This window comes from Carcharhinus amblyrhynchos, chromosome 9 (genome assembly GCF_965287045.1).
Source record: "Carcharhinus amblyrhynchos chromosome 9, sCarAmb.v2.hapA, whole genome shotgun sequence".
Lineage (NCBI taxonomy): Eukaryota > Metazoa > Chordata > Chondrichthyes > Carcharhiniformes > Carcharhinidae > Carcharhinus > Carcharhinus amblyrhynchos.
Genome location: NC_137332.1, coordinates 13,771,903 through 13,790,239, shown reverse-complemented (window position 1 = coordinate 13,790,239; position 18,337 = coordinate 13,771,903). Strand labels below are relative to the sequence as shown.

The 18,337-nt window shown below is 45.5% G+C and overlaps 1 protein-coding gene across 2 annotated transcripts in view; it reads right to left on the bottom strand.

Annotated features, from left to right (window-relative positions):
* Positions 1–8,553: 8,553 nt before the first annotated feature.
* Positions 8,554–18,337, bottom strand: part of lrrc8c (leucine rich repeat containing 8 VRAC subunit C) — a 34,766-nt gene continuing 24,982 nt past the window's right edge. For both annotated transcript variants that reach the window (XM_080195188.1, XM_080195189.1), the window contains exon 4: positions 8,554–11,176. In XM_080195188.1, the coding sequence (XP_080051314.1) occupies positions 8,879–11,176 (2,298 nt within the window). In that variant the 3' untranslated portion in view covers positions 8,554–8,878. The remainder of the gene's footprint in view (positions 11,177–18,337) is intronic.

Genomic DNA, 18,337 nt, shown 5'->3' with positions numbered 1-18,337 from the left:
ACCCACCAACTCGGAAGTCCAGGCCCTCACTCTGGCCAGGCTGCCAGTCCTTGTTGTGGGACGAGGGAAGGGCTGAGATGTCATAGGGAGGGAGAAATGCTGGATTCGGGACTGGGGGTGAGTGGTAAAGTACCTTTGACGAGCACAGAGTGGTCAAATGGCAGGGCAGCCCAATGCCACAAACCTGGCAGCCTGGAGTGGAGCCTTGGAGTGGACCCCCAGCAGCGACAGGAGGAGGCCCTTAAGTGACCATGAACTGGCCCATGAGATGAGTAGGTTATCTGATGTTTCCCCCACCACGGATATAATACCCATGCAGCAGGGAGACAATGGGCATGTATGGGGCTACTATGGCATTCAATCTTCTAACCACCTCCCCCCCCTCCGCCCTCCACACAGTCTGGCATCCCATCCTATGGATGGACTGCAGTGGTAAACCATGGGTAAGTAGGATTGGATAATAAGTGTTGGCTCTGCCAGTGATGCCCAGGATGTGAAGGAACCTATGGCACTGACTGGAGTAAAATAAAAAGCTTTCCAGGTGTCTACGACTACATTCCTTCCTCAATTAACACTGTCAAAACAACAAACAGGACTAGTTATTCACCTCTTACCTGGTTGACGACAAACAGTGCAATTCCAGGTAACTCACCGTGATGTGAGTTGAGATGTTTTCTCGAGCCAGGCTTCACTGACCAGTTATTTTTAAATCGGCAATACTTTTATAGCTTTCATAGAACTGGGATAATAAAACCCCATCACAGGGATGTACTTCTGAGGCTCTATAACACTCTTTTCGGACCCCATGTGGAGTATTGTGAGCAATGTTGGGTCCCATATCTAAGGAAGGATGTGCTGGCCTTGTGGAGGATCCAGAGGAAGTTCACAAGAATGATCTCTGGAATGAAGAGCTTGTCACATGAGGAACGGTTAAAGACTCTGGACCTGTACTCATTGGAGTTCAGAAGGATGAGGGGGGGATCTGTGAGGGCTGGATAGAGTGGACATGGAGAGGATGTTTCCACTAGTAGGAAAAACTAGAACTAGAGGGCACAACCTCAGGCTAAAGGGACGATCCTTTAAAACAGAGATGAGAAGGAATTTCTTCAGCCAGAGAGTGGTGAATCTGTGGAACTCTTGGCCGCAGAAGGCTGTGGAGGCCAGGTCATTGAGTGTCTTTAAGACAGAGATAGATAGGTTCTTGATTAATAAGGGGATAAGGGGTTATGGGGAAAAGCAGGAGAATGGGGATGAGAAAAATATCAGCCATGATTGAATAGCGGAGCAGACTCGATGGGCCGAGTGGTCTAATTCTGCTCCTATACCTTATGGTCTTATAGGCATGTCCAGAGGGGATGAAGTGATGGAATGTGGTAATTCCAAAATTATAATCTTGGGCCTACTAAGACTGCTGTGTTTTTATTATATAAAAAAAAATCAGAATTAGCTTACCTATGTCTATTTTACAAAGGATTTGCTTTGGTAAAAAAGCTAGAGAGGGAGAGAGAGAGAATGTTTTTTACTTATGTGGTGAGTTGTTGTGGCCCCCCCATAAGGAGTTATGGAAATAGGTTCAATAGAAGCTTTCTAGAGGGAATTGTGTACATGAAGAAGGAACAAGATCTGTGTCAGATTTTTAAAAATTAATTCATGGGACACGGGTGTCACTGGCTGGTCAGCATTTATTGCCCATTCCCAGTTGCCTTTGGAGGGCAGGTGAGATTCAACCACATTGCTGTGGCTCTGGAGTCACATGTTGGCCGGGCCAGTCCAGGATGGCTGATTTCCTTCCCTAAAGGACATCAGTGAACCAGGTGGGTTTTTCTTCCGACAATCAACAGTGGTTTCATGGTCATCAATAGATTCCTCATTCCAGATATATTTTGTTGAATTTAAATTCCACCATCTTCCGTGGTGAGATTGGAACCCAAGTCCCCAGAACATTAGCTGAGTTTCTGGATTAACAGTCTGGTGGTAATACCACAAGGCTTCATCTCCCCAGATTAGGGGAGTGGAACTAATGGAGTAGGCCTTTCAATGAGTTGACACAACACGATGGACCAAATAACTTCCTTCCTTGCTGTATGGTTCTTTGACTCCTGCCTCAGGAATGCAGGCGATAGATAGTTAGATAGTGGTAATGTTATTGTTACTTGTAATTCGGCGGTCCAGGCTAATGCTCTGGGGACATAGGTTCAAATCCTACCATGGCAGCTGGTGAAGTTTGATCTCAATCAATAAAATCTTGAAGTGTAGAGCAAGTCTCATTAATGATGACCATGAAAGTATCGTCAATTGTCATAAAAACCCATTTGGTTCACTAATGTCCTTTAGGGAAGGAAATCTATTGTCCTGGTCTGGCCTACATGTGACTCCAGAGCCACAGCAATGTGATTGATTCTTACCCAATCTCTGCAATGGCTCAGCAAGCCAGTCAGTTAAAGGGTGTTAATGGATGGACAGCAAATGCTGGACTTAACAGTGATGAAAGAATGAAAAAAAAAACATTGTTCTGTGTGGTATTCCTATTTGCTACAGGAAGCAAGATCAATTGGTGGTTTCAGACACTAAAAGGGGAATTCTCTGGTTGTTCGTGGCCTGCGGGATTCTCTGATCCCACTGGCAGTGTCTGTAGGTTCACGGCGGCTTGGGCTGGCTTCAATGGGAAATCCCGCTGACAGCAGCAGGACAGGGGAATCCCGAGGCTGACAAACAGCACACCTTCTCCCACTGCTGGGAAACACGTGACTGGGAGGCGGCAAATGCTATCCCACAGATATTTTCTTTGCAACAAATGATGGCAAAATGCTTCTGAAAATGTAAGCCACTCGTGTGATGCTTCCCTGAAATGCCATTAGAACAGAGGCAAAAATCCTTTCTAAACCGGTTCTCACCTCATATACAATAATGCATAAAGAAGTTAAATATTACTGAAGACAGTAGCATGTTGCAATGTTCACAACTATTTATTCTAGATCCCCTTTACTCCTTTTACACCTCCTTCCCCCAATTTTCTCTCCAGTAGTATAAATTGTAGTCATTGTCTGAAATTTGGAATTTTTGGCTGAAATTTTCTCTTCTCGCCCACTGCGAGAGTTGCCGCAAGTGAGATAGAAAATTGGGCGGACTATCCAAAAATCTGTTGAGCTCGGATGAGAATTTCTGGCATTGGGGTGTGTGTAGCCTGAGTTTCCCAACCCTTGTGTTTGTCCTGATGAGTGCAAAACAAAAAGTTTCAGTAACTTGTCTCTCTTTTCAGCAATATTCATAGAGAAATGTTATACAAGGATATTAAAGGCTTCGATGCTTGTAACACAAAGGGTGGGATTTTCCAGCCGCACTCACCCCAAGGTCAGAAAATTCCGCCTGAGGTCAACTGACATTTGCACAGTCCGTGTCCCGCCCACTACAAATCCCATGACAGGTGGGATGGGAAAATTCCTCCCGAGGAATAATTTCATAGGCCTTAATCTCCCATCCAGTCTTGTTAGGTAGTTTCTGATTTGCTGTTGCTTGAATTCTATCATTTTTCCTGATTTTTCCCTATTGCCCCATGCTGCCACTATAGTTAAGAAAGCCCATCAAAGCTGCTACTTTCTCAGAAGACTAAGGAAATTTGGCATGTCAGTTACGGCTCTCACCAACTTTTACAAATGCACCATACAAAGCATTCCTTCTGGGTGTATCACAGGTTGGTATGGCTCCTGCTCTGCCCAAGACCGCAAGGAACTACAAAAAGTCATGAATGTAGCCCAATCCATCACGCAAATCACCCTCCCATCCATTGACTCTGTCTACACTTCCTGCTGCCTCAGCAAAGCAGCCAGCATAATTAAGGACCCCACGTACCCTGGACATTCTCTCTTCCACTTTCTTCCTTCGGGAAAAAGATACAAAAGTCTGAGGTCACCAACCAACTGACGCAAGAACAGCTTCTTCTCTGCTGTTGTCATACTTTTGAATGGACTTACCTTGCGTTAAATTGATCTTTCTCTACACCCTAGCTATGACTGTAACACTACATTCTGCAGTCTCTCCTTTCCTTCTCTATGAACGGTATGTTTTGTCAGTATAGCACGCAAGAAACAATACTTCTCATTATATGTTATACCTGTGACGACAATAAATCAAATCAAATCAAAAAAGTGAAAGACAAGATCTACAATACATCCCAAGTCTGCTGCCCCTGCTGTTTGGAAGGAAATTCGCTCTTGGTAGGGTGAGAGAACAAGCTTAAAGATTGGGCTATGGGAAAGGTATTTGCAGAGTTATGTTTCTAGTATCATAGTGCAGCTTTGCCACTCCATTCCAGGGTGGCATGGTGGCACAGTTGTTAGCACTGCTGCCTCACAGCGCCAGAGACCCAGGTTCAATCCTGGCCTCGGGTGATTGTCTGTGCGGAGTTTGCATGTTCTCCCCATGTCTGGATGGGTTTTCTCTTGGTGCCCCAGTTTCCTCCCACAGTCCAAAGTTGTGCAGGTTTGGCCATGCTAAATTGTCCCTTAATGTCAGGGGGATGAGCAGGGTAAATACGTGGGGTTGCGGAGATAGGGCCTGGGTCGGATTGTTGTCGGTGCAGGCTCAATGGGCTGAATGGCTTCCTTCTGCACTGTGGGGATTCTATGATTCAATTGCAATGATGTACTGCTGAAATATATTACTGTGTCAATGCTTCAACAGCACAGGTGGAATTGGTTACATGTGTAATTCCCTAGTCAGTGGGTTCCTGATCATCTGGCCATTATCACCTTAGCATCTGAAAAGCATTTTGGAATGTTCTAAGGTCACAGGCAGCACAGTGGCCAGTGGGTAGTACTGCTGCCTCACAGCACCAGGGACCCGGGAGATGGAGAGGGGGAGAGGTTGCAAAAAAAAGTCCAGTGCTCAGGGCTGAGGCAGCTGAAGGCACAACCATCAAATGGAAGTGATCAAAGTCAGGAATGCCTCAAGAAGCCTCAATTTTATGAAGGCTGAAGGGCTGGAGGAGATTACTGAGGTAGGGAAGGGGGCAGCCACAGAAGGACAACTGGGAGTCAGCGTAACACAGGTGTGTGCAGGGGATGGGTGAGTGCAACTTGGAGTAAGTGCACAGGGAGGATGATCTTAAACGCAAGACTCTCTTTCTCAGCTGGGTTCGTAAGCAGGTAGAGATGTTAAACAGAGGGATTAAACCTGAGATGAGGAGGAATTTCTTCAGCCACAGGGTGGTGAATTTGTGGAATTCATTGCCATAGAGGGCTGTGGAGGCCAGGTCATTGAGTGTCTTTAGGACAGAGATAGATAGGTTCTTGATTAATAAGGGGATCAAGGGGAGAAGGCGGGAGGATGGGAATGAGAATCATTATCAGGCATGATTGACTGGCGGAGCAGACTCAATGGGCCGAATAGCCTAATTCTGCTCCTATGTCTTATTGTCTTATCGTCTTATATTCCAATGCATGCAAAGGGTATATTCAAAGGCCAAATCAAACCAAATTGCTCTCATACATCTACAAGTAACTGGCAATGGAGATTGGTCATGGACTGCTTGTTTCTTGCTCAAAGAATGGTGTATGGCAAGGGGCAAAGTGAGGAGTCTAAAATTAAAGGAGAGGGCATTTGACAATTGAGGCTGTACATTATTGGGGTCAGGTAGATTTTTGGCATTGTTGGAAATAAAGACCTAGCCAAGGGATTATCATTTTCTTCCATTGTGTACACTGTGTTGCAGACAAATTCTGGCAAAGGTAATACAAGTCATTGGTTCTTATTTCTAAGCTTAAAGTTCTGCACATTTCTAGCTTAAAGATGAAAGAATATATTTTTGGACTTTCTACAGAGTGTGAGGTGAGGAAGGAAAGCTCTTCACTCTTAGCTGCACACTTCTCATCTTTCCATCATTATCTTCATTTATTTAAAAAAAGGCACATGAATTTAAAATAAAATGGTTCAGTGTTAAACTGTACATACAGTCTTCTCTTCTATAAAGTATGGAATGGTGTTCACTGAAGCACAGAGTGGGAAAGGTTCAGTTGGCCCATGCACCCAAACAATCTAACAACAATCCAGGGACAATATACACCACCACACAAACAATGGTGGAGTAAACTTCCAAGGCGAGGTCTCTGAAATATCCCCCTGTTAATCAAGGCAATTATAGAATCCCTACAATACAGAAGGAGGCCATTCAGCCCATCAAGTCTGTACTGACCACAATCCCATGCAGGACCTATTCCCATAACCCCATAACTCTTCTAATTTGGAGTATTGTGAGCAGTTTTGGGCCCCATATCTAAGGAAGGATGTGCTGGCCTTGGAAAGGGTCCACAGAAGGTTCAGGAGAATGGTCCCTGGAATGAAGAGCTTGTCGTATGAGAAAAGGTTGAGGACTCTGGGTCTGTACTTGTTGGAGTTTAGAAGGATGAGGGGGGACCTTATTGAAACTTACAGGATATTGTGAAGCCTGGATAGAGTAGACATGAAGAAGATGTTTCCACTAGTAGAAAAAACCAGAACTGAAGGCACAACCTCAGGCTAAAGGGATGATCCGTTAAAACAGAGATGGGGAGGAATTTCTTCAGCCAGAGTGGTGAATCTGTGGAACTCTTTACCACAAAAGGCTGTGGTGGCCAGGTCATTGAGTGTCTTTAAGACAGAAATAGATAAATTCTTGATTAATAAGGGGATCAGGGGTTATGACGAAAAAGCAGGAGAACGGGGATGAGAAAACTATCAGCCATGATTGAATGGTGGAGCAGACTCGATGGGCCGAGTGGACGAATCCTGCTCGTATGACTTATGGTCTTATGGTCTTATAATTCCCCTGACTCAAGGGTCAGTTTAGCATGGCCAATCAACATAACCTTTACATCTTTGGGTTCTACTTCCTTAGTCCTTATCTAATGCCATCGCATTACTGCTAAGTGAGTTCCATTTCACACTGATGCATTAAGCAGCATTATAGCTTGGCAGGAGTTTGGTTCTCTGACCCAGTGAATGAAAGCACCAGCACCCTCTGCTGTTGGACCAGCTGGTAGCCCAACATTGGATCTGGCTTGATGGAATCTTCTTGTTTTCAAGGAAACGTTTGTAATTGGACAACCTTATAATCATTGTCATGCTAGAAGCATTCACGTGTGAGTACATGTTCCATTATAAACGTGGGAATACAAACCTATAACGGGGAAAAAGTTGCCACAGATATGTGGTTAAAAAGTCATCAACAGGAGTAAGGCTTTGTAGAGAGCTAGTGCATGCGTATATCTAATCTGAATGGAGCTGTGTACGTCCTGTCAGCAGGTGCTCATAGAGTTATCTCTTAAGACCATCTACTATGCATTCCACAGTGTAACTCTGGTTTGCGGGCACACATTACGATTCAGACCTTACAATCTCAGATTAGCAGGACATATAATGGCAGGCTTGCATTTTTAAACTTACATTCTGAATTACCCTCTCCCATAAACAAAATAAAGTAATTGTATTTTGTGTATATATATATAGTATACTACACGCATGCACATAGACACATGTACATGCACACACATATACACCCACACACACCCACACATACATCCACAGACAGACAGACACACACACATACACACACACACACACATACACACAAAGTATATATAGACAGGTGTATAGTGCTTCTTTCTGTAATCTCCTTAGAAATAACTTTCATTTAGCCATTTGAAGCCATAGCTCTTGTCACCATGCTGTTAATTACCTTTTTGACCACATCACATTGCTTCTACCATGCTTTGCCAACCTATATATAATTGTTAGTAAAAATTTCTTGTAACGTAGTGAATAATTTTTATTTACCAACAGTTCTTTAGTAGCAGTTCAGTCACCCATCTTCTACAACATCATAAGCACTATATTGAAATGCTACACTGTAGCATAGTCTGTCTCCCACTACCTATACACAGTATAGATGCAGTTCAAACTGACAAGACTATGCACAAGTGTACCTCAGTTCCCGGTTACATGCTTAACGTTAGTTCCGCTCCAGCCTCCAAATATAGGCCTGTTCCAAATAAGCAACATCGAAGCATAATGGTTCCTACACCAACCCCTCACCAACCCTCCAGTGTCCCTTCAGCTGGTACTAGCTCATATTGAGTTACACAATCAATGAGCCGAATGGCCTCCTCCTGTGCCATAATGGCAATCCTTTCGTTTTAGTGCAAAAATCCTATTTTCCCTGCCAGTACGTTGCATTGAGTAATCGATAAACAATCAGTGTTTAAATTGGTTTGTGGTATCTTTGAGTGGTTTAGTGGCATGTTACACTAGCCTGTGCAGCAGTTCTGGGCATTGACACCCTACTAAAGGCACATTTAATTTTTTCTTCTTGTTATTAAATAAATAAATTTGTGGGAGCAATCACCATCTTGTCTGGCCCCTGTTTACAGCGAACAGTGTTCTGATTTTATATATATATATTATATATATCATATATGTTTTAAAAAGGCTGGTCGAGACTTCACTCTATGTGCACTGATAAATGTTTCCCAGTGCAGGAAGGCAATGGTCTACTACAAAAAGATTTCTCTGACACTGATCCAGAATTTTTGTAACACATTTAAAGTTCACTCCTTTGAAATCTGTCGACTACATTAGAGGCAAGACATTAATGACTGAATCATCACCGATTCCATCTGTTGTTTCTTACAGTGCAGCTAAAATGAACACGATGGATTATAAAATACAAGATTCATGTAAAAACGTTGGCAGTAACTCTTGAGTTATACAATTTAAGAGCAAACGAAAAAGACAAACCGGAAGAAACCACAGCCAGCTCACGACAGACTCACCCATCAAGGGTCACTTGACTTTAAAAGTGGCGACATTATAGATGAAACTTAGACTCGCCTCTTTTGACCACACGCTACTCCATTTTCATTTGTTCCCTGACATCGGAAGGCAGCCCGTCAAACAAGGCGTCCTCCACCAGGAGACCACTTCGCTTCAGTGCCCGGCAAGCCCCCAACTCAGCCGGCAGTCCTTCGAAGTGGTTCCCCCTCAGTTCCAGCACGGTGAGGTGCGCCAAATTGCCGATCTTTGGGGACAGCACTGACAGGTTGTTCTTGCCAATTTTGAGCGTCTTCAGCTTCTTGCAGAAGTACAGCTCGTCCGGCAAGCTCTCCACCTTGTTGCTGGTGATGGTGAAGTCCTGTAGGCTCTGGAGAACTCCGATCTCAGGTGGGATGAAGCGGATGTCATTGTGACCCAGGTCCAGGGACCTCAGCTTGTTGCACAGGAAGAGGTGCGACGGCAGCACCTCGATCTTGTTGTGGTTAAAGTACAGGCGCTCTAAGCTCGACAACTTCTTGATGTGCTCCGGGATGTAAGTTATACTGTTGTGCCACAGCTTGAGGCAGGTGAGCTTGCGGCAATGTTGGAAGCTGATGATTTCCTCGACGGATTTCAGGTTGTTTTCCTTCAAGTCCAGGTCTTGGAGGTTGATCAGGCTGAAGACGGCGTGGGGGATCCGCTCCAGGTCGCAGTGAATCAGCTCCAGCTCAGTGAGATTGACCATTTTCTTCAAACTATTGAGCATCACCAACTTGGTGCCATCGTTTTGGATGCACAGCGTCTGAAGGTGACTCGAGGTTTCAACGATTGGCGGTGGGATTTTGGTCAGGTTACTCTTAATGTTAAGGACCTTGAGACTTTTCAGTTCCCGCAGGGAGTCCAGAGTGATGTTCTTAGAGAGGTCGGCACTCAAAAAGCCCTGGAGGTGCAACTCTTCCAAACTCTTCAGTCCGTACATCCACTGTGGGAGCTCCCGAAGGTCATCAAACTTGACACGTAAAACCTTGAGGTTCTCCTTCAGGAATGCCAGGGCAGCACTGTGGATCTTGACCGAGCACTGGTACAGGGACAGTTCCCGCAGGTCCTCGAGCTGCACGATGGTGGCCGGGATGGTGACGTTGTTGATGATCTCCAGTTTCAGCGACTGCAGCTCTGTGAGTTCGAACACAGTGTCTGGCAACCCCGACAGCATGAAAAGCTGCAGCTCCAGCCGGTTCTGAGCGTTGCTCTGCAACCTCTGCCGCAGCTTATCCGGGGTCCACTCGTTGTTCAGGTTCAACTGCTTCAGCTTGTTCTCGCTGACCTCCGACAGGAAGACCGCGAACCTCTTGGAGTACAGAGGGTCGTACTGGTCTATCAGGTGCAGCATGAAGGCAAAGTCGTTCTTGACATCGGGAATGTCGTCGATGCCGGTCTCTTGCCGGACGTACTCAAAGGAGTATTCCTTAAGGGAGCGGTAAAATAGCCAGTAGAGAGTGTAAAGGCAGGTGAGGCCATAGACACTGACAAAGCATAGGTAGCAAATGGACAGCTTGGAGAATAGGTGGGCCATCGTATGATTGCAGGAAAACTTACAATAGCCTGTCATCTCCTGAATATTGACCTCACAATCCACAGTGAAGTTTACTTTTGAGACGAGGATGCTATTATACGCAATGATGAAAATGAACTTGATGACTTTGATGATGGTCTGACGCACGTACATGGAATATAGAAGATCTCCCTCCTCGACATGCAGTCTGAATTTCTTGACTTTCTCAAAGAGCGCTTTGGCCTGCTCACCTTCCTTTTTGTCCAGGGCGCTGACCGTTGGCTTCTCCACCACGATCCTCTCGGGGATTGATCGCAAGGACTGCGTTTTCACCAGGTTGCCCTCGGAGCTGGACAGGCCTGGCGCTACTTTGACTTGGTGGTTCTTCTGGTTGCTCTTGCTGTCCTTTTCCTCGGGATTCTCACCGGAGACCTCGGACAGGGCGCGGGTGGTCCACAGCGAGTCAAAGCACTTCCCCAGGATGGAGATGAAGTGTTCGATCTTGGAACTGGACCCGGGAAACTTGAACCAAAAGTTGCTGCACAGCATGAAAATCAGGGTGTGTATCAGGACAAGATAGGGAAAATACTTGGCATACCAGTGCAGCGCCCGCTCATAGCACATTTGGTTTATAAAGCTGTACTGTTGAAGGTCAAGATTGGTTTTCAATCCTTTCATTTCAGCAGGAGAATGAGGAGAAGGGGAAGGATGTGGCAGTGGCAATGTTGCTGGTGTCGCAAAGGGACTGGAAGAGATGTTGACGAGTGTTTGATTTTGAAGAGGACGAAGGTTGTGGGGTGAGTTCCGTTTAGGAAGGCAAATGATCTTGTCTTGCATCACCTGAGGCAGAGACATGGGGAGGAGGGAGGGAAAAGAAACAAGTCATTCAAAAGTATAACTTCTGAGCAAGTTTAAATTGAATATTTATCAATAAATCATAGAGTCATCGCAATGAATAGACAGAAAGAGGCCATTGGGTGCCTGCACTCATCCCAGCTTTTCAATTAGTGATACATGTGCCGGAATTTTACTGCCTCAACCGCCTGAGGCTTGTAAGTTCCCAATGGAGAATGCCGTTCTGTGAGCCGCGCTTGCCCCGAGTGTGCCGATAAAATTCCGGCCATACTCTCCATAACAGTATATATCCTGCAGTGAAGAAAGAAACCACTTGTGTTGACGTAAAACGTTTCGGATCACAAAGTGCTCAACAGCCAAATAAGTGTCTCTGAAGTGAAGGATCTTACAATTTGCAGAAAGGAAGGTCCCGTAAAAGACATCACTAAACAATCTGTTCTTTTAGAGATGATACTTGAGAGATAAACATGGTTCAAGACACAGGATTACATAGAAATCATTGAAAGAAATCATAGAAACCCTACAGTGCAGAAAGAGGCCATTTGGCCCATTGAGTCTGCACTGACCACAATCCCACCAGGTCCTACCCCGATATTCCTACATATTTACCCGCTAATCCCTCTAATCTACACATCTTGGGACTCTAACGGGTAACTTTTAGCATGGCCAATCAACCTAACCCGCACATCTTTGGACTGTGGGAGAAAACTGGAGCACCCAGAGGAAACCCATGCAGATACGAGGAGAATGTGCAAACTCCACACAGGCAGTGACCTGAGGCTGGAACTAAACCCGGGTCCCTGGCACTGTGAGGTAACAGTGCTAACCACTGTGCCACCGTGCTGCCCGAGATGCGGTCTCACCAATACCAGTACAAGTATAACAGCAATCACCTTGAAGATCTGGAATCATCCTTGTAAATATTTTGTACCCTCTCTGTTGCTTCTTCATCTTCTATATAACATGGAGACCAAAACTGTACTTTTTTATTCACTCATGGAATGTGGGCATCACTGATTAGACCAGCATTTTATTGTCCATCCGCAGTTGCCCATCAGAAGGTAGTGGTGAGCTGCCCTTCTTGAACTGCTGCAGTCCATGTGGTGTAGGTGCACCCATAGCGCTGTTAAGGCACGTTATGTATTTAAAGTGGTTGCATCGCTGCTAATTGAAGGTTATCTGAGCCTGTAGTGTCATAAGCAGAGGTTTTTGGGGGCCTTTGGGGCAAAATCCATCTTGGACCTTGAACAAACAACATCTCCGAAGTAAACCTGCATCGTGTCTGACTTTGATGGGCGGCACAGTGGCACAGTGGTTAGCACTGCTGCCTCACAGCACCAGGGACCGGGGTTCAATTCCCAGCTTGGGTCACTGTCTGTGCAATCTGCACGTTCTCTTGTCTCTGCATGGGTTTCTGCCGGGTGCTCCAGTTTCCTTCCACAGTCTGAAACACATGTGGTTAGGTGAATTGGCTGTGCTAAATCCTTCTCGGTGTACCCAAACAGGTGCTGGAGTGTGGCGACTGGGGGATTTTCAGAGTAACTTCAATGTAAGCCAAATTGTGACACTAATAAATAAACTTATAAAACTTTAACACATGAGTGTGGCACCTCATTACTCTTTGATTCAATTCCTGGTCATTATTTATCAGGGAGCAAATGTGAGGATTTTGACCCAGCAACTGTGGAGAAACGGCAACATGTTTCCAAGTCAGGACGGTAAGTGGATTGGAGGGGAACCTCCAGGTGGCGGTGTTCCCATATGTCCACTGCTCTTGACTTTCTGGATGGAAGCAGTCATGAGTTTGGAAGGTGCTGCCTAAGGAGACTTGTCAAGCTCCTGCAGTGCGTCTTGTAGATGGTATGCACTGCTGCCATTGTGCATTGGTGGTGGAGGGTGTGGATGTTTGCGGGTGCTTGTTCACAGTACTCCAGCTGTTGTCTAATCTTGTGTTATAAGCAATCTTAGCATAACTTTAGATTTTTCAAATCTATCACTCTAGAAATCAATCCTGGTGCTTGCTTTGCCTTATTAACCTGAGTCTTTACCTTTAGTGATTTAAACTAGGAAGAGTGTGGAGGAGATTTACAAGGATGTTGCCAGAACTATAGGGAGTTACAGGGAGAGGTTGGCCAGGCTAAGACTTTATTCCTTGGAATGAGAGGTGACCTTATTGAGGTGTATGAAATAACCTTATTGAGGCTTCTGTGTGGAGTGTGCACATTCTCCCCATGTCTGTGTGAGTTTCCTCTGGGTGCTCTGGTTTCCTCCCACAGTCCAAATATGTGTGGGTTAGGTGGATTGGCCACCTGCAGAAGACCAACAACCAGTGGGGATGTAAGTAATTAGGCTTGTTCTGTTGAAAAATAATTAATCCTCAGAGACAATTGTAAATGTTAAGGACAGGGACAACTACTGGAATGGCAAAGTTCAGGTGCCTGGGCCCCGGACTGGTCACCTTCCAGGGTTGTCCGCCTTCAAGGGAAACGCAATTCAACAATTCCTGCACTGACCACACGATGGCAGCACGTCCTCTCTCAATCAACAAGCACCATTGGTCAGAGTACAACGGTTCAATCTACTCAATCAATTAAGAGAAAACCTATTCAACTGTTGAATATCATTGAAATAACACAACATCTTCACTTTTGTGCCATTGCTTACCTGTGTCTAACATATTTACCAGATTATTGTAGCTCCTACAACTCCAAATAATGAGGAGCCTTTAGAAATAGAAAATAGGAGCAGGAGGCCATTTGGCCCTTCTGGCCTGCTCGGCCATTCATTTTGATCATGGCTGATCATCTAACTCAATAGCCTGATCCTGCCTCCCCATGCCGTCCCCCGCATCCCCCCCCCATTTCCTGTGATCTGATGTGCTTACTATTTTCCACAGTGTACTCTTTTTCACATCAGCTGAAGAATATTACATTATTGTATGTTGCTGGCTCATGTTTCAGAGATTAAGTTGGAGTGCAGACACAGCAAACTTGCATGTTTGGCTCTCGTTCAGAGTTGTTCAATGGTTGGAAATTCAATGTAGTGTGAAAGCTTGACACACGAATAAGAGGGGGGATTAAGGGTTATGGGGAGAGGGTGGGAAAGTGGAACTGAGCCACGACAGATCAGCCATGATCTTATTGAATGGCGGGGCAGGCTCGAAGGGCTAGATGGCCTACTCCTGCTCCTATTTCTTATGTTCTTATGTTCTTATGAATAAACAACGGCCGCCAGTACATTAATGGTCATTCCTAATCCATTCCAGAGCATAAATCCCATGTACTTCCTGGTTTTAGTTCATCCGAGTGGCCCAATGGCACAGTGGTTAGCACTGCTGCCTCACAGCGCCAGGGACCGGGTTTGATTCCCGGCTTGGATTGCTGCTTGTGTGGAGTCTGCACGTTCTGCCTGTGTTTGCATGAGTTTCCTCTGGGGGGTTCTGGTTTACTCCCACGGTCCAAAGATGTGCGGGTTAGGTGGATTGGCTATGCTAAATTGCCTCTTAGTGTCAGGGTGACTAGCTAGGGTAAATGCACGCGTTTACGGGGATAAAGCCTTGGTGTGATTGTTGTTGTACAGACTCAATAGGTTGAATGATCTCCTACCTGTAGGACTCTTTGATTCTAATTCACAGAGAAATGTCCCAATCTGGTGAGGTGACTACAAATCACTCATCAGTGGCATTTAGGACACCTTTGCTGGAATTCTACAACCCCGTCCGCCACGGAATTGGAGTGGAGTGGGGGTGGACAATGGAAATATCCGTTGATCTCGGGCAGCATTTTCTGGCCTAGTGTCAAGTGAGGCCATAAAATCCCGCCCCATGAATCATGGCAGGTTGTGCTTTTCTATTCATTCACGGGATGTGAACTTTACTGGCTAGGCCAGCATTCACTGCCCATCACTAACTGCCCAGTTGAGAAGGTGGCAGTGAGCTGTCTTGAACTGCTACAGTCCATGTGGTGTAGGTACACCCACCCAGTGCTGTGAGGGAGAGTGTTCCAGGATTTTGACCCAGTGGCAGTGAAGAAACAATGATACATTTCCAAATCAGAATGGTGTGTGACTCAGAGGGGAACATCCTGGTGGTGGTTCTCCCAGGTATCTGCTGCCCTTGTCCTGCCAGGTGGCAGTGGACATGCATTTGGAAGGTGCTGTCGGAGGAGCCTTGATGAGACAGTGAAAGTTCAGTCAGGGGTATAAAGGGGAAGGAATTTCCAGAATGAGTTAAGGAGAATTTCCTTAACCAGTACGTTCTGAGTCAAATAGGAAGGAGGCATTTTTGGATCTGTAGCAGGGAATGGGTTGGGGTAGGCGACTATGGTGGAATACTTAGAATCATAGTGCCCCTATAGTGCAGAAGGAGGCCATTCAGCCCATTGAGCCTGCACTGACAACAATCCCATGCAGGCATTATCCCTGTAACCCCATATATTTACCCTAGCTAGTTCCCCCTGACACTGAGGGAGAATTTAGCATGGCCAATCAACCTAACCCACTCACCTTTGGACTGTGGGAGAAAACCGGAGCACCCGAAGGAAATCCATGCAGACACAGGGAGAACATGCAAACTCCACACAATGACCCAAGGCTGGAATTGAACCCAGGTCCCTGATGGTTATGGGGAGAGGGCGGGAAAGTGGAACTGAGCCACGACAGATCAGCCATGATCTTATTGAATGGCGGGGCAGGCTCGAAGGGCCAGATGGCCTACTCCTGCTCCTATTTCTTATGTTCTTATGTTCTTATGTTCTTATGCCGTGAGGCAGCAGTGGTAACCACTGTGCCACCGTGCTGCCCCTTGTGCCACTGTAAGAGTAACAGTGAAGTGCAAGGAATAATCTAAAATAGAATTTATAAATGGGAAGACAGCAGGATGAAATGGAACCAGAGTTTGGCAGAAAAAAGCTGTTACGGAACAATGGGTGATCTTTAAGGAGAAGGTGTTTCAGGTACAGGCTCAGAACATTCCAACAAGGGGAAAGATGTGGGAACCAGGGCTCCATGGAAGATCAAGCGTACCATGAGTGTGTATGGTGCATAACAGATGAATTTGCCAAGCAAGAATTCAGCCAAATACAATAAGTTGAGAAGAGATGTGATGAGGAAAATAAGACTGGATCAGAGAGAGTATGAGAACAGAATGGTAGTTGACATAAAAAGAAATTAAAAATTATTCTGCCAACAGACTAGCCCAGGCCTGAATCTCAAAGCATATAACAGCTAACAAGGGCCTAGCAAGGTGATATACGCTTTGAGGTTCAGGACTAGGTTTGAGTACTTTGTATCGATGTTCAATATGAAAGAGAATGCTGACAATATATTGGTAGATTCAGAGATGGTATATGCTTTCCAATCTTCCCTAGGTGTTAAGAGTATTGGAAAACAGCAAAGATGATATACTTATTCCAGGAAGGGCATAAAGACAGTTCTAGTAACTACTGGCTGGCTAGTGGTGGGTAAGTTTTTAGAAACATAGAAACTAGAATCGGGAGTAGACCATTCGGCCCTTCGAGCCCACTCCGCTATTCATCTTGATCACGGCTGATCATCAAATTCAAAATCCTGATCTCCCCTTCCCCTCATATCCCTTGATCCTTCTAGCCTCAAGAGCTATAAAGCACAAAGAACAAAGAACACTGCACAGGAAATAGGCCCTTCGGCCCTCCAAGCCTGCGCTGCTCATTGGTCCAACTAGACCATTCTTCTGTATCCCTCCATTCCCAGTCTGTTCATGTGACTATCCAGATAAATCTTAAATGATCCCAGTGTGTCCGCCTCCACCACCCTGCTTGGCAGTGCATTCCAGGCCCGCACCACCCTCTGTGTAAAATATGTCCCTCTGATATCTGAGTTAAACCTCACCCCCCTCACCTTGAACCTGTGACCCCTCGTGTTTGTCACCTCCGACCTGGGAAAAAGCTTCCCACTGTTCACCCTATCCATACCCCTCATAATTTTATACAGGTCTATTAGGTCTCCCCTCATTCTCCGTCTTTCCAGGGAGAACAATCCCAGTTTACCCAATCTCTCCTCATAGCTAAGACCCACTATACCAGGCAACATCCTGGTAAACCTCCTCTGCACTCTCTCCAAAACCTCCATGTCCTTCTGGTAGTGCGGCGACCAGAACTGGACGCAGTACTCCAAATGTGGCCTAACCGACGTTCTATACAGCTGTAACATCAGACGCCAATTTTTATATTCTATACCCTGTCCTATAAAGACAAGCATCCCATATGCCTTCTTCACCAGCTTCTCCACCTGTGCTGCCACCTTCAAGGATCTGTGGACTTGTACACCCAGGTCCCTCTGTGCGTCTATACTTTTGATGGTGCTGCCATTTATTGTATAGCTCCCCCTACATTAGTCCTACCAAAATGCATCACTTCGCATCCATTTCTGCGCCCAATTTTCCAGCCTATCTATATCTAATTTCTATAACTATATCTATATCTAATTTCTTCTTGAAATCAGACAATGTTTTGGCCTCAACTACTTTCTATGGGAGTGAATTCCACACATTCACCACTTTCTGCGTGAAGAAATGTCTCCTCACCTCAGTTCTAAAAGATTTACCCCTGATCCTCAGACTATGACCCTGGTTCTAGACTCCCCCACAATTGGGAACATTCTTTCTGAATCTACCCTGTCCAACCCTGTTAGAATTTTATAAGTTTCTATGAGATCCCCTCTTACTCTTCTAAACTCCTGTGAATATAATCCAAACTGATTTAGTCTGCCCTCGTATGACAGACCTGCCATCCCAGGAATCAGCCTGGCAAACTTTCATTGTACTCCCTCTATAGCAAGGACATCCTTCCTCAGATAAGAACACCAAAACAGCACACAATACTCCAGGTACGGCCACACCAATGCCCTTTACAATTACAGCAAAACATCCCTATCCCTGTACTCAAATCCTCTTGCTCTGAAGGCCAACATACCATTTGCCTAGCTTACTTTCAGCGACTGATGCACGCATTCAAGAAATAATCTGTCTTCCTATTATTGCTACATTTAATCCACATTATACTGAATCTGCCATGCAGAAGCCAACTCAGCCTGTCCAAATACACTGAAGCATCCTCCTCACGGCTCAGCCTCCCACCCAACTTTGTATCATCTGCAAATCTGGAGATAAAA